This window comes from Adiantum capillus-veneris, chromosome 23 (genome assembly GCF_014529385.1).
Source record: "Adiantum capillus-veneris isolate H3 chromosome 23, ASM1452938v2, whole genome shotgun sequence".
NCBI lineage: Eukaryota > Viridiplantae > Streptophyta > Polypodiopsida > Polypodiales > Pteridaceae > Adiantum > Adiantum capillus-veneris.
Genome location: NC_140953.1, coordinates 79881811 through 79899341, shown reverse-complemented (window position 1 = coordinate 79899341; position 17531 = coordinate 79881811). Strand labels below are relative to the sequence as shown.

At 43.9% G+C, this 17531-nt stretch overlaps 1 protein-coding gene across 3 annotated transcripts in view; it reads right to left on the bottom strand.

The window, feature by feature from the left end:
• Window positions 1-17531, bottom strand: part of LOC147428047 (uncharacterized) — a 54412-nt gene that overhangs the window by 11029 nt on the left and 25852 nt on the right. For all 3 annotated transcript variants that reach the window (XM_086497538.1, XM_086497537.1, XM_086497539.1), the window contains 3 exons: window positions 13949-14074; window positions 13431-13598; window positions 13037-13351 (listed from right to left, as the gene is read on the bottom strand). In XM_086497538.1, coding sequence (XP_086353664.1) covers window positions 13037-13351; window positions 13431-13598; window positions 13949-14074 — 609 coding nt within the window. The remainder of the gene's footprint in view (window positions 1-13036; window positions 13352-13430; window positions 13599-13948; window positions 14075-17531) is intronic.

The window sequence follows — 17531 nt, the reverse complement described above, 5'->3', positions numbered from 1 at the left end:
CCCCCGCAAATAACCTAAAAAGGTCCGGGCCATGAGCTCAGAGGATCGATACAACCAAATGCTCTCCAAACTACAGCCTGCGTCGCTTGAAGATTCAAGCATACAACCAAACGCTCCCTAGACATCCCGTCTGCGTCGTTCCGAGGTTTTCAAGCATACAACAAAACTCTCGCAAGACATCCCATCTACGTCGTTCCGAGGTTTTCAAGCATACAATGAAACGCTTCCCAGACATCCCGTTTGCGTCGTTTCAAGGTTCAGACAATAGCAATACAGCATTTCTCGCTACTCCACCAGCATTGAAACCAGTAATGAAACCAAAGTCAAACAATTCAAATCGGCACCAAGACAAGTCCAAAATAGATACCATCCAACAAGATCACCAATCGAGTTCTCAAACAAAATTCGAAAGATTGAAAGCATTCTCGACAGTAATCGAGCTCAAAAGTCGACAGCGTTTCCATCCTAAAACCTGCACCAAAATTAGGGTTAGATTTCTTCCAGAAGGTTGTAGCCGACCGCAGCATGGTCCATAAGCTCTCGAATAGTCAAAACAAGCCTCGACAGACATTGTTCCTGTGGCAGTGATGGTAGTCCCAAGAAATAGCACTCACACTAGATCTCCAAGGTTTTCGGTTTGAAACGCCTGCTGAGAGATGTCGAGAAATTTCAAGTTATAATCTGCTAGGGTTTCCGTGGCAAGCATTTCAGGAAACCCGACTCTGCCAGAAGCTACACTCCGAAGAAAGATGTCCATAACTTCAAGCAAAAAAAAATCTTGAAAGTTTGCCAAGTCCTTGGAGTGTGCAGCTTGGTAGCTATACACATCCACCATTGCATGGCACTGCCTCTGGAAAAACGACGGCTTGAAAAAAAAACATAGATCCTTCTCTTGCAAGTAATCTTTATGGCTTATGCCCGGTAAGACGGAACGAACAAGACGGGAGCGTGCCTGATTCGTGATGAAGCAAGGGTGGGAGTGGCTAGTAAGTCCGGGTTCGGAACACAAAGATTCTTTGTGAAACTTGGAAGCACCATCTTGCTTTGTCTGCTCTTTGGTAGGACCAGTATGCTTTCAAAAAAGCACACACCTGAAGCTCTAATACAACTGTCACGGGGATGGGCACCACGTGCCAAACAGACTGAACAACTTTAAGCACTTCAAAATAACAACTAAACTCAAAGAGATGCACGACACGAGACGGGAAGTGGCGGAGTTCCACCCCGAGAGAGCACTGGCCCCAAACCTTGGCGCCCCTTTCGGTATTTCTTTATATTGCTTGAACTCAGTACAGCGTCGGTGCTCCATCCTCTACACCTCTACGCGCGAGCACGCCAGAGATTGAGCCCTTGGCTCATATTTAAAGGCCCTTGGCCTATGAAAAGTGGTTACATAAAAAGCTCCAAACTCAAAATCATTTGACCCTAAAAGCACTAGAGCCAAAAGCTTCCAACGTGTTTTGCGAAAATCAGTATAAGTGCAACGTCAACACAGCCAGCGTAAAACGCGAAATTCCGTACTGTCTGCAATGTCACCACAACCAACGCAAATTGCATAAATCTATCCGTACAACTGCCACATCATTAACTCTCCACGCAAAAGATTGTGAGTGTGTGTGTGCGCGGTCCTACTTTATTTTAATGCCTTTATGTTAGGGAATAAAGGCCTAAGTGCCTTGTACTTATAACTTATAAGTTAAAAAGACTTATAAGTGAGGGGGCCCAAGTGTGAATGGCCCCCTAGTCACTTACTCATATACTCAAATGTGAAGCCCAAAAAAATAATAACGTGACTTTTCCCAAAAACTTCAACGAGCGTTCTCTCTCTCTCTCACGTTCTTCCCTGCGTGTGCTTCTTCAACGCTTATCTCCCCTTCTCCTTCACTCTCATTGCATAGGACAGCAAGTGGGCTCTCTCTCCTGCTCCCCCACACATGGTATCAGAGCTTTAGGGTTTCCAAGAGAGCCATCTTCGCAACACAGATCAGAATTCTGTTCTTGCTCGCTGCGGGAAGGATATTCAACCGTTTTCGATCAACTCTGTCGCGAAGGGATCCTCTCACCGTGTAGAATCGACCTCCGGTGACAGTTTCCCCAAAATTAGGGTTTCAAAAACTGGCGAACAGCAGCCTATTTCTGCTGAAATTGACCAATTTCGGGGTCAATTTGATGCAATTTCATTAGGGCAAGTCTCACAGGTCAATCTTACAGGTGTTTCCACCAACGAGGTTCTGAAAATTCAGCAAAATAGGTGTTTACAGGTCTGATTTTTGCCCTAAAACAGGGAATTTCAGCAAGCAAATGATGTATACACCTTGTGGAAACCTTTGGTAAGGGTTTGGCAGTGAATGTACGCTGTTTTGGGGTGATTTCGCGTGAAATTTGCTCGCTGTTTTTCTGTAACAGCAAGCTGTTTTTTGCCCGATTGCGCACATTTGGGCGTGTTTAGGTCGGCAAAACAGGGTTTCAGTGTTTGCAATCACTCAGAATGGCTTCTAGCAGTGAAAGTGGCAATTTGTTGCACATTCGCAAGCTTGAAGGTGCCCATAACTTTGCTATATGGAAGAAGCAATGTTATAATGTGATGTTGCAGAAGAAACAGGCGAAACCTATTAAGTTACAGGGTGTGAAACCGGTTGATATGGAGATTGAAGAATGGGAAGAAGTGGACGAGTTGGCTCGCTCCACGATCATGCTTTCGGTGTCTGACAATTTACTCTTCAATGTAGAGAATGAGCAGACAGCATGGGGCATGTGGAAGCGTTTAGACGAGTTGTATGCACAGCAGAGTGCTGCCAGTAAAGTGTATTGGCTCAAGAAGCTTATGGATCTCCGCATGAAGGAGGGCACGCACATGTCAGTGCACCTCAATGAATTCAATTCTATTTTCAGCCAACTGACAGAGCTGAAATTCACGATTGATGAGGAGTTCAAAGCTACTTTTCTGCTATGCACATTGCCCGAGAGTTGGGATATATTCCGGACAGCTCTTAGTAACTCAAGTGCGTCACTTAAGTATGCAGATGTAGAGAGTTCTCTCTTGATGGAAGAGATGAACAGGAAGAACACCACAGGTGGTCTTCTAATGCATTGCACTTGAGAGGCAGGTCTCAACAGAGGGAGAAATCTGACAGTAAGGACAGGGCACGCAGCAAATCTCGTAGGAAAGATGTTGTGTGTCATCATTGTGGAAAGAAAGGGCATTATAAACGGGAATGCTATGAGTGGAAGAAAGAGAAGAACAAGGGTGCTGAAACTGATGCAAAGGACAAGGGAAATGCCAAGAAGAGCACTGTGTTGATTGAGGAAATCAATGTTGCTAGTAGTTGTGACAGTGACAGCAGCACTGATGTACTCAATGCCTCTTCTGTGGATGCACATACCCTTGCTATGGGTTCTGATGTGGACATGCATACTTGGATTCTTGATTCAGGTGCCTCCTTTCATGTATCACCTCATAGGGATTGGTTTACACAGTACTCAGGTGAGGTGCAGGGCACTGTTTATTTGGGAGACAACTATGCATGTGACATTGCAGGTATTGGCAGTGTCCAGTTTTCTTTTGCTGATGGTATGACTTTTGTTTTGCACAAAGTGCGTCATGTGCCACAACTCAAGAAGAGTTTGATTAGTACAAGGCAGCTAGATGATGCAGGCTATCACACCACTTTTGGTGATAGCAAGTGGAAAATTTGTAAAGGGGCCCGGATTGTAGCCAAGGGTTGTAAATCGGACACTTTGTATCCTTTGCATGTATCTAGTGTGCGTGACCATGTTGTCGCCGTAACCGAGCAGCCAAGTGTCTCTTTGTGGCATGGCCGGTTGGAACACATGAGTAAAAGAGGAATGGAAACTCTGTCTCGTTGTGGTTATTTGCCGTGTTTGAGGTATGCTAATTTTTCTCATTGTGAGCACTGTATTTATGGTAAGCACAGTCAAACACCGCACAAAAGGTCACTTTCTTTGAAGTCTGACAGGTTAGACTTAGTGCATTCCGATGTATGTGAAATGCCACAGTTGTCCTTAGGGGGAAAGAAATATTTTGTCTCGTTTATCGATGATGCTACACGTAAGGTGTGGGTGTATCCAATACGTGCTAAAAGCGATGTTTTGGATACTTTCAAGAAGTTTCTTGCGCTTGTTGAAAATCAAACTGACAAGAAGCTTAGGTCTTTGCGCTCAGACAATGGGGGGGAGTATGTATCAAAAGCATTTATTGACTTTTTTGCTACTAAAGGTATTAAAAGAGAGCTCACGGCTCCTTTTAATCCCTCTCAGAATGGAGTTGCAGAGAGGTTGAACCGGACTATCCAAGAGAAAGTTCGGAGTATGCTGTCACATGCTGCATTACCTCATGGTTTTTGGGCAGAAGCTGTGCAAACAGCTATTCACTTGATTAATCGCTCACCTAGCAAGGCTTTGGGTGGAAAGGTGCCTGAGGAGGTGTGGTCTGGCAAGCCACCCTCATATGCACATTTAAGAGTGTTTGGTTGTGAGGCCTATGTTCACATCCGGAGTGAACTGCGCACCAAACTAGAACCAAAGTCTCATAAATGCATTTTCCTAGGATATGGTGAGGATGGTGAAATGGGGTATAGATTATGGGATCCCGCATTACGGAAAATCATACGCAGCAATGATGTCATCTTCAATGAGAATTGCATGCACAAACAGCCCACAAAGGTCGAGGAAGTGCGTCGGGTTGTTTTTCGTGAAGATGTTACATATGGACAGCCAAGAAGGCCCAATGTTCAGCAGCCTTTACATGCTGAAAATGGTGCTGAAAATCAGCCCCAACAAGTTGCCATTGATGCACCACAGGTAGGGGCACAGGTTGATGCTCCTAGACCGCCCGTTGTTGCGATGCAACCGGCTGAACAGCCTGCTGTTTTTGATGGTTTACAGGCTGAAAATCCACCTGTTATGGATCATTGGGTGCGTAGGTCTACTCGGGTGACAAGGCCCCCCGATAGATATGAACCGTCTTTGGACTATGTCATGCTTACTGATTGTGGTGAGCCGTCTTGCTATAAAGAGGCTATGCAACGGGAAGACAGTAAGAAATGGTTCAAAGCAATGGTTTCGGAAATGCAGTCTTTGGAGAAAAACCATACATGGGACTTGGTTGATTTGCCTAAAGGGCATAAGGCTCTGCCATGTAAATGGGTTTACAAGACCAAGGTCACATCTGATGCTTCTTCTAAGTACAAAGCACGTTTGGTTGCTAAAGGGTACAAGCAAAAGCATGGTGTGGATTTTGATGAGATTTTTTCTCCTGTTGTAAAGCTTGCCACATTACGTCTTGTTTTAGGCCTGGTTGCTTCTGAAGATATGGAGTTAAAGCAAATGGATGTCAAAACAGCGTTTTTGCATGGCGATTTGCTTGAGATGATCTATATGATGCAGCCAGAAGGTTTTGTGTCAAAGGGGCAAGAGAAGAAAGTATGTAAACTCTTGAAGAGCTTGTATGGTTTGAAACAGTCTCCCCGTGCATGGTATCACAAGTTTGATACATTCATGAGGTCTCAAGGATACAAAAGAAGTAATTCTGATCACTGTTTGTATATCAAAACGGCAAGTGATGGATCTCTTCTATTGCTGATTTTGTATGTTGATGACATGCTTATTGCGGGTAACAATGTCACGGAGTTGGATGCACTACAGCAAAGCTTAAAGAATCGCTTTGACATGAAGGATCTTGGTAATGCTAATCATATTTTGGGCATGCGTATCTCTCGAGATAGACTCAACAGGCGTCTGTATCTATCTCAACGAGATTATGTTAATAAGGTGCTACATCGTTTTCATATGGATGGGGGAAAGGCACTTGGTACTCCGCTGCCTCCATATGTAAAACTGACTGCACATGACTGCCCAAACACAGATGATATGCGGGCTGAAATGGCCAAGATTCCTTATGCATCAGCCGTTGGCAGTTTGATGTATGCTATGGTTGCTACACGTCCGGACATTGCATTTGCGGTGGGAGTGGTAAGCAAGTATATGAGCAATCCTGGCAAAAAGCATTGGGAAGCAGTGAAGTGTATCTTGAGATACTTGAAAGGCACTAAAGACTTGTGCATTTGTTTTGGGAAGAGTGAGACATCTGTGCATGGCTTTACAGATGCAGATTTTGCTGGACATCCAGATTGCAGGAAGTCTACCTCTGGATATGTGTTTACATTCACAGGAGGTGCAGTTTCTTGGATTTCTAGACTGCAAAAATGTGTTGCTTTGTCTACCACTGAGGCTGAGTATGTGGCTGCCACTGAGGCATGCAAAGAAGCCTTGTGGCTCATGCGTTTGGTAGAAGAGCTTGGCATTAAGTCACCCGTTCCTGTGCTACACTGTGATAGTCAAAGTGCTATTATGCTTGCAAGGAATCCTGTTTTTCATGCCAAGACAAAGCACATAGAGGTGAAGTATCATTTTATCAGGAGTGTGCTTGATGACAAGAGCATTACACTTGTCAAGGTGCACACAGATGACAATCCTGCAGATCTTTTGACCAAGAGTCTTCCAGCAGAGCGGTTTGCATATTGCCGTCAGATGATGGGTGTTGGATGAGTAAGTGCATGATCAGCTGTTGTATTATAGTTAGCTGATTCTTTGATCTCCCAAGGTACATTGCCTTTAGGTGGGAGGTTGTTAGGGAATAAAGGCCTAAGTGCCTTGTACTTATAACTTATAAGTTAAAAAGACTTATAAGTGAGGGGGTCCAAGTGTGAATGGCCCCCTAGTCACTTACTCATATACTCAAATGTGAAGCCCAAAAAAATAATAACGTGACTTTTCCCAAAAACTTCAACGAGCGTTCTCTCTCTCTCTCACGTTCTTCCCTGCGTGTGCTTCTTCAGCGCTTATCTCCCCTTCTCCTTCACTCTCATTGCATAGGACAGCAAGTGGGCTCTCTCTCCTGCTCCCCCACACTTTAGGTCCCTGGGCCCCACTGGACGGGGTCCCATAAGTTGGTGGGAATTCTTCTTTAAAAAGAAGGCCACTCGACGAGACTTTGCAAGTTGGTAAAACTTCATGTGCCGCTTCCATTTCTTATGTTGCGTCTTCTTAGGGTTTAGACCCCTCGGTCGGGATCTACAGGTTGGCTCCGTTCTTCAGTGGCTTCACAAGTCAGTGATTTGTGACAACAGTTCTAGCGGCGATATTGCCATTACACCTATCATCGGCAAACTTCGGTTGCATTGCCAGGGGTATATAGGGCACGAGTACTTTTACATCATGCCCTTGGAAGGGTGTGACGCACTTTTGGGAATCCCTTGGTTCCATAAGAAAAATGTGGTGGTCGACTACAAGGCAAGAAAAGTAACTTTCAAGAATGAAAAGGGTAGAGATATAGTTCAAGCTGTGAAATGAAGGCCGAGTCAGTCCCATTCGTATCGACTTCTCAGCTATTTCTAGATTAATGAAATCCAATCCGTTTGTTTATTCAGTCTTCTTACATGAAATAGATGACAAGAAAATGTCAAATTTGTCCAACCTTGAGAAGGAATGTTGCAAGCTCACGCGATGTTTCTCTGAAGGCTTACCAGGAGAATTACCTCTTCAGCGTCCTAAAGATCACACCATTGATTTGATTCTGTGCAGTACGCCACCGAACTGGCCACCTTACAGAGTAAGCAAAGCCTAAAATGAAGAAATTATGAACCAAGGAAAGAACTCTTAGAGAAGGGTCTCATTCAACCCAATACATCACCTTACTGATCACAAGTGTTGTTGGTTTTAAAGAAAGATGGATCTTCGAGAATGTGCATTGAATACAGGGCTCTCAATAAAATCACCATCAAGAACAGGTTTCCTTACCTAGGATCGATGATATACTGGACAGGTTACAAGGTTCTATGTGCTTCACTATAATCGATTTGAGAAGTGGCTATCATAATATTAAGATCGCTCTTGGAGATGTATACAAGACCGCGTTCACGACGTCCTTTGGATTGTACGGGTATTTGGTGATGCCTTTTGGTCTCACAAATGCTCCTCCAACGTTCAACAGAATGATGGATAGGATTTTTCAAGAATATAGGTCATTTGTGGGCACCTTTTTTGACGATATCATTACATTTTCCAAGAAGGAGGTCGAGTATCGACACCATCGATTACAGCCTTTTCAAGCACTATGGCAACATCGGTAGGTGGTTAATGGAAAGAAGAGCGAGTTTTTCTTACCAAAGATCCAATTTTTGGGATACATCGTCTCTGCAGGGGGTGTCAAGACTCAAAATGGATCCGGCCAAAGTTGAAACCATTCGAGATTGGCCACATTTGAAGAATGTTCACGAGGTTCGAAGGTTTTTGGGTTTGTGCTCTTATTACCGACGATTCATTCGAAAATTCGCAGAGGGGTTCTTTTCACATGGGGATCATCAGAGATTGCTACCTTCAAGTCTCTCAAAGAGAAGTTCCAGTGTTGCTTTTGCCAGACTTGCAAAAGCCATTTGAGGTATACAGTGATGCCTGTGGTTGCAATCTGGGAGGGGCCTTAATGCAGGAGGACCATGTTATAGCTTATGAGGCCAGAATGTTTTCCAAACCAAAACGTGTTGCACAGATTTATGAGAGAGAGCTTTTGGCAATTATCCATGCTCTTACTCAGTGGCGACACTTTCTACACGAAGCCGATTTTACAATGTTCACCAATCACCAGAGTTTGTGATATTTCTTGTCTCACAAACAGCTTTGGACAAGCAAATGCCGTGGGCAAACATTTTGTCACAATTTCACTTTCACATTGTGCATGTTTAGGGACAGAAGAATGCGGTGGCCCATGCACTATCTCGTAAGCCCTTGGTTTTGGCTATTTTGGCAGTTCATCACCACCAGAGCTTCAAGGATATGGTACATCAGTATGCCACAGATCGGTTTTTGCAAACATCTTTGACCGATTTATAGAGTGGGGAAGTAGTTGCGGGCTATTCTCTCAAGCAATGCTATTTGATGTGAAAAAACTTGTTTTGTGTTACACAAACACTCTGCGGAATAAGGTTTTGACAGAGTGCCACTATCCACTCTTTTTGGGCCATCACGGCACAGAAACCACCTTGAAAGGTGTTGAACGGTTTTTCTATTAGCCAAGGCTCAAAAAGGTTGTGGACAAGTTTGTTCGCATTTGTTTAGTATGCCAGAAGGTCAAGTTTGAAACACACCAAGTCTTTTGCAACCTTTACCTATACCTAGCCGACCTTGGGAAAGTATAGCAATGGATTTCATTTTTGACCTTCCAAAGAGTCACAGCGGGTACGATAGCATTTGGATAGTCGTCGCCAAATTTAGCAAGCAGGCTCATTTTGTTCCAACAAGAAGGCAGATAAGCTAGATCATTTGGCTAAACTGTTTGTCTCACAGATATTTCGACTACAAGGCATGCCTCAGTCTATAGTTTCAGATAGAGATCCTTGTTTTACTAGTTTCTTTTGGAGGGCAATGCGGGAGAATATTGATACTCGGCTTCAATTCTCGTCCTCTTTCCGTCCACAGACAGATGGGAAATCGGAGATAGCGAATTCAATGGTTCTGGACTTGTTGAAGTCTTACATCTTTGATCAGAAGGCTAAGTGGGAGAAGTATTTGCCCTTGGTCTACAACAACACACGTACGGGAAGGCACCATTTGAGATCATCAAGGGTGCTAAGAAGGTTCCACCTCTGCTAAGAACCAAGGATAAGAATTTTGAAGCAGATCGAGAGGTTCAGGATCTCGACACTACTTTTGCAAAGAAGGTGCGCGAGGCTCTTGAGACTTCTCAAGCACGGCATAAGAAGACAAGCATCGACGTGACTTGCATTTGAAGGAAGATGACTGGGTGCTTCTAGGGTTTGAGAAGGCACGCCTACGGAAACAAAAGGATAAGGAGCAACTTTTTCCAAAGTTGAGTATGTGATACTATGGCCCTTTCCACATTCACGACAAGATAAATGATGCATCCTTCATGCTGATGTTACCAGATACTTAATAGATTCACAATGCATTTCATGTGAGTTTGTTGAGACCTTTCAAAGGTGACATGCCAGTCGACAAGGAGCCAAAGGAGCAACCTGAGGTTGAAGAGACAAAGGAGATTCTCATTCCAGAACAGATACTCGCTCACAAGGAAAGGAAAGTGAAAGGTAAGCTGATACGCTCGTATTTAATCAAGTTTAAGAACTATCTGGCATTGGTTGCGGAATGGATGGAGGAGAAGGACCTAGCAGATAGTAGATACTCCACGGATTTTAGAGCTTTCCCTTGAGGCTTTTGGTCTAGCTTTGATTATTCCAAGAGTTACCGATAATCAGTGGGTCAAATTCGGATGCGATGCGGACTTCGCAAGAGGGGAGTCACTCTACTCCTTTGTCACAAGAGGGGAGTTACTCTGCTCCCATATGGAATAAAGTCACTGATTTCTTTTGAGATTTTAGAGGTACTGACGGGCTGACAGTATTCTGTTGTATGACTTTATGAAAAGAAGTACTTTGAAATGAGAATTCCTAAAATGAATCTGTTATATGTGCTTTCTCATGTGTGTCGTGTTTGAGTGCATGTTTGAAAGACGAAATGACTGCAGCATTTCGGTCTTCCTCACTTGAGGGGTGATGTGGATATGATAGTAACAAGATTTCGTCAATCAAGACATCCGCTAGAAATCGGTGAGATCTGGATGTGATTGCTAAATACGTTGCGGTGATCATGATTCTTATCTAAGATCTCGACGGGGATAGTGATGTGAAAGTTTAGTGGTTGTCGTCTTCATGCAAGTATTGGATATGGTATTGTCTAGTGCGTTGGTACTTATAGTTATTGTCTATTGAACTGATTTTTGGCTTATGTTGGTTTTTCACGCATAATCGAGGGCGATTACAATTCTTTCAAGAGGGGTGTATGTCACAAAGTGATGATGTGGCATGACCTAAAGGAAAGCGGACTCGAGACAAAGAGAGGTCATAACCCTACAGAAAGATGCAGAAGAAGTTGTACCAACTTGCAAAACCATTCCGAGAAGCCTTAAATTAAAGGTCATCAATTTTATAAGTCGTTCCAACTTATGGGGCCCTGTTCGATAAGGCCTAAGGGACACAAGGTTTAGAGTGGCGTGGAGTGCAAATGACGTGGCAGTTGTACAGATGCCCGCAAATTCTGTTGATGATATGACAGGCCATACGGAACTCCTTGATTTGCGTTGCTGACCTGGCACCTGTACGGATTTCCACAAATCGCGTTGACTGCCCCTAGTGCTCGCTTGTGGGCCAAGATGCTTTTAGACTTGAAGCTTTTCATGTGTACTGCTTTTGGAAGGCCTAGGGCCTATAAATTGAGTGTCAGGGTCTCAATCTCAAGCAGATGAGCTTGGGAGCATTGCTGAGACGATATTGGACTTAGTGAAGCATTCATCATAAAGAAATACCGAAAGGGGAATCAATCTTTGGGGCCGGTCTCTCTGGGTGCGGAACTACGCCGTGCCGTGTCGTCTCTCTCAGTTTTGTTTAGTTCTTATGGCCTCAATGTCCTCCATAGTCAGCTCTCTAGGGGAGCTAGCTCAATGTCACTAAACAATGCTCTCTAACCTCCAATATAGACCTTGTTTGTGATGTGAAGATCCTTGCATCCTCGAGCATTGTGAGTGGCCAAGCTAGATGGCTCGATCAAGAAGGATCTCCCAATGAGGGTGTGACAAGGTAACCTGTGGTGGGCCATCCCCAAAATAGTCCCTCTGTAAAAAGAAGTGATCTGCCTTTCTGTGGACCCTCTAGGTGTAGGTCCTCTACTCTTGAGAGGTCTCTGGAGTCTAGGGATCTCTAGCAAGAAGAGACCTAGGCACCTTTGATCATAGAAATCCATGATGCGGGAAAATGGGCCAAATCTCTCTCTTAATAAGCAATGAAAACGCACGTGGATCTCATAGTATGTTGTGCACCGGCAAATATAATGCTCCTCCGTCTCTAGCGCTCTCTAGCAAACTCGGCCTGATCTCTCCTTTGGGGCTATACCTCTATATTGGCCAGTCTCTTATTTCCATGAGATGAGGGGCGTAGCTAGCCAATAACACATCTAATGCCATTAGATAGGTGGGAGTGCATATACATGGGGCGAAAGATAAACCCATCATCTGTCGTGCAGAGAAGATGGCCTCGATAAAAAGACATCTACATCCCCAACTCATGTGATGGAGACAGCTAAGTCCTCCTAGTATCCAACTGAAGGAGATCATGTTTGATAATCTGTCCATACTAAATCCATGTAGCTCAAACCAAGATGATATCTGTGCAAACCAACATGAAGTATCACCCTCACTGGCCAACTGTCGTGATGACTCAAGCACTAGTCGTGCATATCTATCATGTGGGAGCTCTGGTGCACCAATCTCAGCTCTAATACTCTCATGCAGTACTGAGGCTTTCGCCCGGCGATCAGCCTAGAGATCATGGATACAAGTGCATTTGCATTCCATAAAGCATGGTAGAAGTGACCAAAGTGTCAGATAGCCACAACTTAGTGCGTGGCCCCTGAAATTGCACATGTGAACATGCGCGCTTCGCTCACACAGAATTGCCCAAAGAGAATTTGTTTTTAGGGATAGGTGAATGAAATGAAATGTTTATTTTTGTCTCCAAAAGTTCTAATAGACCTATGAGACAAGAAAAATACATCATCGTCATAAGTTTCAAATGTCCAGTACAAAAAATGTGAAAGAGAGAAAATCAGCCAGCTTTTCAGAGAGAGAAAGTGGGCTTGATTTTAAAGAGAGAATCTTCCAAGAGAGAGAAAACTGTTCAAAAAGCACATGGTCTAGAGTGTGGATCGATTTTAGTGAGAGAAACTCAGCAAACTCTACTGAGAGGACAAAGGGTCAATGCAAAGCTATCAGGACTTTCACTCCAACTCAGAATTTCGCATGGACCGCCCCTAAAACCTGTCACGCATTTCATAACTCTATTAACATAATTTACCAACCTCTGGCATTTTTGAACTGATTGAAGAAAAGTATTGGTCTTAAGAACCCAGCAACAAGGCTACTTGAAATGCCACTACAAAAGTTACACCTTACCTGCTTTGTGCTCTTGTCACTACCACCAGTCTCAGATTCCCATTTTAGCCAAGGAAGAACAACTCCATCACTTCCAATCAACATATCTTTCATCTGTGCAGAACCTTTGACAGAAGATTCGCCAATAGCTGGCTCAAGAGCTGCTTCTAAGTCAGCAGATCTACCTCTTCTGCTTGTATTTGTGCTTTCCTTCACACGCATGGAATCATCAGAGTCCCCATGGCAGTCGAAGGACGATATAGAGACACACTCTTCAAAGTATTTCTGTGCTTCAACATCCAAACTCTCCAAGACAAGTTGCCTTTCAGCACTATTCTACAAACAAAAAGCCAAAACCTGTATGAGAGACTCACACGTGACGCCCTATTAATAGGACTTGATATGAGAGACTTACCCTTCTTCTGGGAGGCCGCCTTCCACTGGAAGAGACCTGCGGCGTAGAGGTTTCCAAGCAAGCAGGAGGTGGTGTTGGTAACAGCTCATTGACTATCTTAGTAAGCTCTAAGCAGCGTCTTTCTTCTACAGCTATTTGTGACCAAAGCTCCCGTACCTTCCTTTCAGACTGCAGGAAACATAAAATTCAGGGGAAATACTATATATAACAGAGAGCACTAAGGGTTTACAAGTAGCGCAAGCCGGTTTACAATTGGTTTGTTCTCTATGCAGAAGGTAGAAGCTAAGAACACTTTTTACAGACTCCCTTCCCTTTTATCCTTAACGCCACAATGAAATGTTATCAATAAGCAAAACCTGAAACATTTCATGACTCGCAACTGCGTGGATAGACTGTAGAAAGTAAGCTCAAATAAAGCATTCAACCTCCTCAATTGGAAAGGACGCAGGCACCTTGCTAAAGGGGGAGAAAATGTAACTTGGCAACACATTTCTGTACAGAATTTTTGCACATTTTACCTCCTCAAGTTTTGTGGTGTACTCATTCTGAATATCAGCCACAGAACGAATCACAACTGGTCCTTCTGCCTCCCTTCTGCTCACTTCATCAGAGGCAGCAGATCCAGCTTCATTTCTTTGCAATGCCTGGTGAAGGGGCAAAAAAGACCTTAGCTACCATGCAAAAAGGATAAAATGTACGAGTATGGCCCCCTTCACTCAAAGTTATGATCCTAGTAATTATCCTCAATTTCTCAAGCAAGATAAATCAGCTGTGAAGATCCAGGATTGATTGGTGATGCTGATTATCACCTCTTGATCCATTACCATCTGAGTCAGCCTTCAGGCCAAGAACAGCTTTGACTGAATTCACCCGGTATAACAAGGCTAATTTTGCAAAATTGGAGAAAGATAATCACAAGGCTTGACTTTTCTTTTGAAAACCTGAAATGTTTTGTTCTGGTCCTATCAAAACCCAACACGGTCAACTATGCCCTGTTCTCTTACATGCACACACACACACGCACGCTTCCATCTTTCATGCAGAAAGAAACATATACATGATTAGAATACATTTATGCTGAACACTAGTGGAGGTTCAGCTGGCAAACGAGTCATAAACACTTGATTAGAAAGTCATACTGGGGTCTTATCCAATACTTTAGCAAGAAACAAAGGACATCTAAAGGAAGTACAAGTATCAAAGGCAGAACACTCGAGCGGCAGCGTTACTGAGTTTGCACAATGTCCAAAGAACCCAGATAAAGAAGGTGGCATAATGCTATAAGCGTCAAGATAACACCAAAAATCGAAAACTGTTTCCCACAATCAAAGATGGAAACAAAGGTGAAGGGATAAGGACAACAGCTAAATGAAATTCTTTGAGCATGAGCAAAGATGCAGAGTGGTCTCTAATGTGGCTATACATCGTGGACAAGATGCAGAAGATAACCTTTTTTTAAAGACAAGTGACCCTGAAGGGAAACTCCAAGCAAATACCACCATATAATCAATCTGTCCTATACTGGCTGATCCTTAGTTCTACTCTTCTTTTCCAGACAAGTGGTTGCAAAATCTGTACAATGCAGTGAAGAGTTGTTCATACGAAGCCATGAAGACATGCATGTTCAGATAACCAGGGTTTTGGTTGCAACATCAGATTCAACCTTTTGGCTGTGCAATCATAAAGAGAAGAAGAGATAATTGAATCCCATAGCCATTCCTCAGAAATTCAGGACTGGAACAAAATAAATGTCTGAAGTATTTGCTGCATTCATGCCAGAGAGTGCGATAGGTAATAGCCCAATCCACACGTTTGATGAGCAACCAGAAAGGACATGACACTACCTTGGTTGTAAGAAAGTGAACTTCACATGGTTCACCAAAGGCGGAAGGTGGGTGAAACCAGCCCGTAGGGCGGTAGGCGTAGGCTTTCACCCGAAACTTTACTTTAGACTTTCCGACACAGAGAAACTTTGCAAATATAACTTGTAACAAGAATTGTTACTTCAAACACACACGGCTTGGAAGCTAGAGCGCTACCAAGCAGACGCCGACACCTGTTGGCCCCAAACACTGGCGCCCCTTTCGGTATTTCTTTATTGTATTCAAAGAGGGAATAAAACCTGTGGTTTCCTACATGCTGCCCCGCATAATCCGGGCTGAAAATGACCTGTTCTGGCCCGATTTCGGCAACATAACCGTACTAGAACGCTTCACAAACAATATCCTCACACAAAAAGTGACTTTCCCGGCGCATACGAATACTTTGAAAAACCTGGCGAGAATCTGCAGCATGCTGAATTCCCTATTTTCTGCCCTGAAAATGTGCCAGATCACTCGCACAGCAGTCCCCTCGGGTCCCCAGACCTCTTGGGGGTATTAGGGACCGTTTAGGGCCGAAACACTAAACCTGCAAAAATACAGAGCAGGCTGTACTTTCCTGTCTTGGGCTCTATTTCGCCAGCCGGTCGCATCAAAAGCAAGTCCTTCAGCTCCCGCACCTCTAGGGCTCCTTGCCCTTTGAATCGGCCAAGATTTCTCGCGTGAAATCTCTCTGAATTCACCTGTACCTGCGAGAGATTAGCAACTAGCTAATCCAATACCTGTGCAAGAGGCTCTTGCATCGGTAATCGCACATGAACCCACACAACTCTTACAGGTCAAATGAAGAGCCCTCTTGTGGGGCATCACATAACTACACGGAGGGGAGAGAGATAGAGAGAGAGAGCCGTGAATGTTGTGCAAGGCTTCAATTCTTGCACTTCACTGTACATAGAGGGTAGGCAAGCACACAGTCGCTTTGGTACCTACGACAATCCACCATACGGCTGAAAATGCAGCCCCACGTTTAATTTCAACGCCTCTCTCTCTCTCAAGCTAGAAAGTGCCCAAAAATGTGCCAAATAGCACTCATGCATGGTTTTTCTTTGCACCTTCCGTTCTAAAGATATCTCAATCGGTTGCTCGATTGACTTAGCGGCAAAGTAATAAAATGTTCCTCTTGTCATTCCGGAGCTAATGACGCGAACAGATTTCATGGCCCAAAATAGCAGTTTCCTAAATTTTAGGAGATGCTTCCATGGCACTTCCACTCGTCATCTGACCATCTATCACCACTGGGACCACATCCAAAAATGCAACGTAGCCCAGTTATCTGGTGATCTTCTCTTCAAACTTTGAGTAGAGCCTAGAAATACTTTTACTGCTCAGATTCCAGGGCCGGCCGGCTCGACTCGTTGCGACAAGGCCTTCCCGTCAGCGGGTGAAACTCTCGGCCGTCGGCCGTTTCACATTGGCCATCCATTTGCAATTCCAAAAAGAGGGCCCCAAAAATTAAACAAAGATCAAGGAAAAGAAACCAACAACTAAGGTAAGAAACCAACAACTAAGGTTAGCAGTTGCCACGTCCTCGTGACAGTAGGCTTGCTACAATGCTTTCCAAATGCAAGGAATTAACGTCCAGCTCAGTTCAATCAGTCCTTTCGGATTGATTGGCCAATTGCAGCCAGAAGGCAAGACGAATAACACTTTTAAAGCAGCCCAATATCCAATCTTCGCACATATAATCCAATTGCCAAAGACATAAATTTGTCAATATCAACCTTGGTGCAGACGATCAACAGCAGATAAAGTCACATGTATGATGATTGCTCAATTCTAGGCCACATATAGAGTGTTCAATAGTCTCTCTCCTTTTCAATCTATATAGAACTTGATTTAACATCTACTTAAATATATATTCCAGCCAACACGACATCTTAATTCCCTCTCACGATGAGGACACTCTCAATGCAAAAACACCAAGGGCAACTGTTTAACATTCAATGCAAGCAGCTTGGTCTTCTGGAAGTTAACAACAAGTAAACCAGCAACCAACACAAAAGAACTCAGCTAGATTTCCATTTCCGGGTACCAGTAGAAGGCAAAAGAGCAACAGCAGATCGCTTGAACTCGCGGTGCACCTTCTCAACAAGACGGCAGATCACCTAGCGTTTTCAGCCAACGGAAGTAGCTAGGGTTTTTGGATCCCAGATCCCTTAACGTTTTTCTGCAGTAGATCTTCCCCGTCGTTTCCTCCAGCAGCAGAGCTCCTACTTTTGCA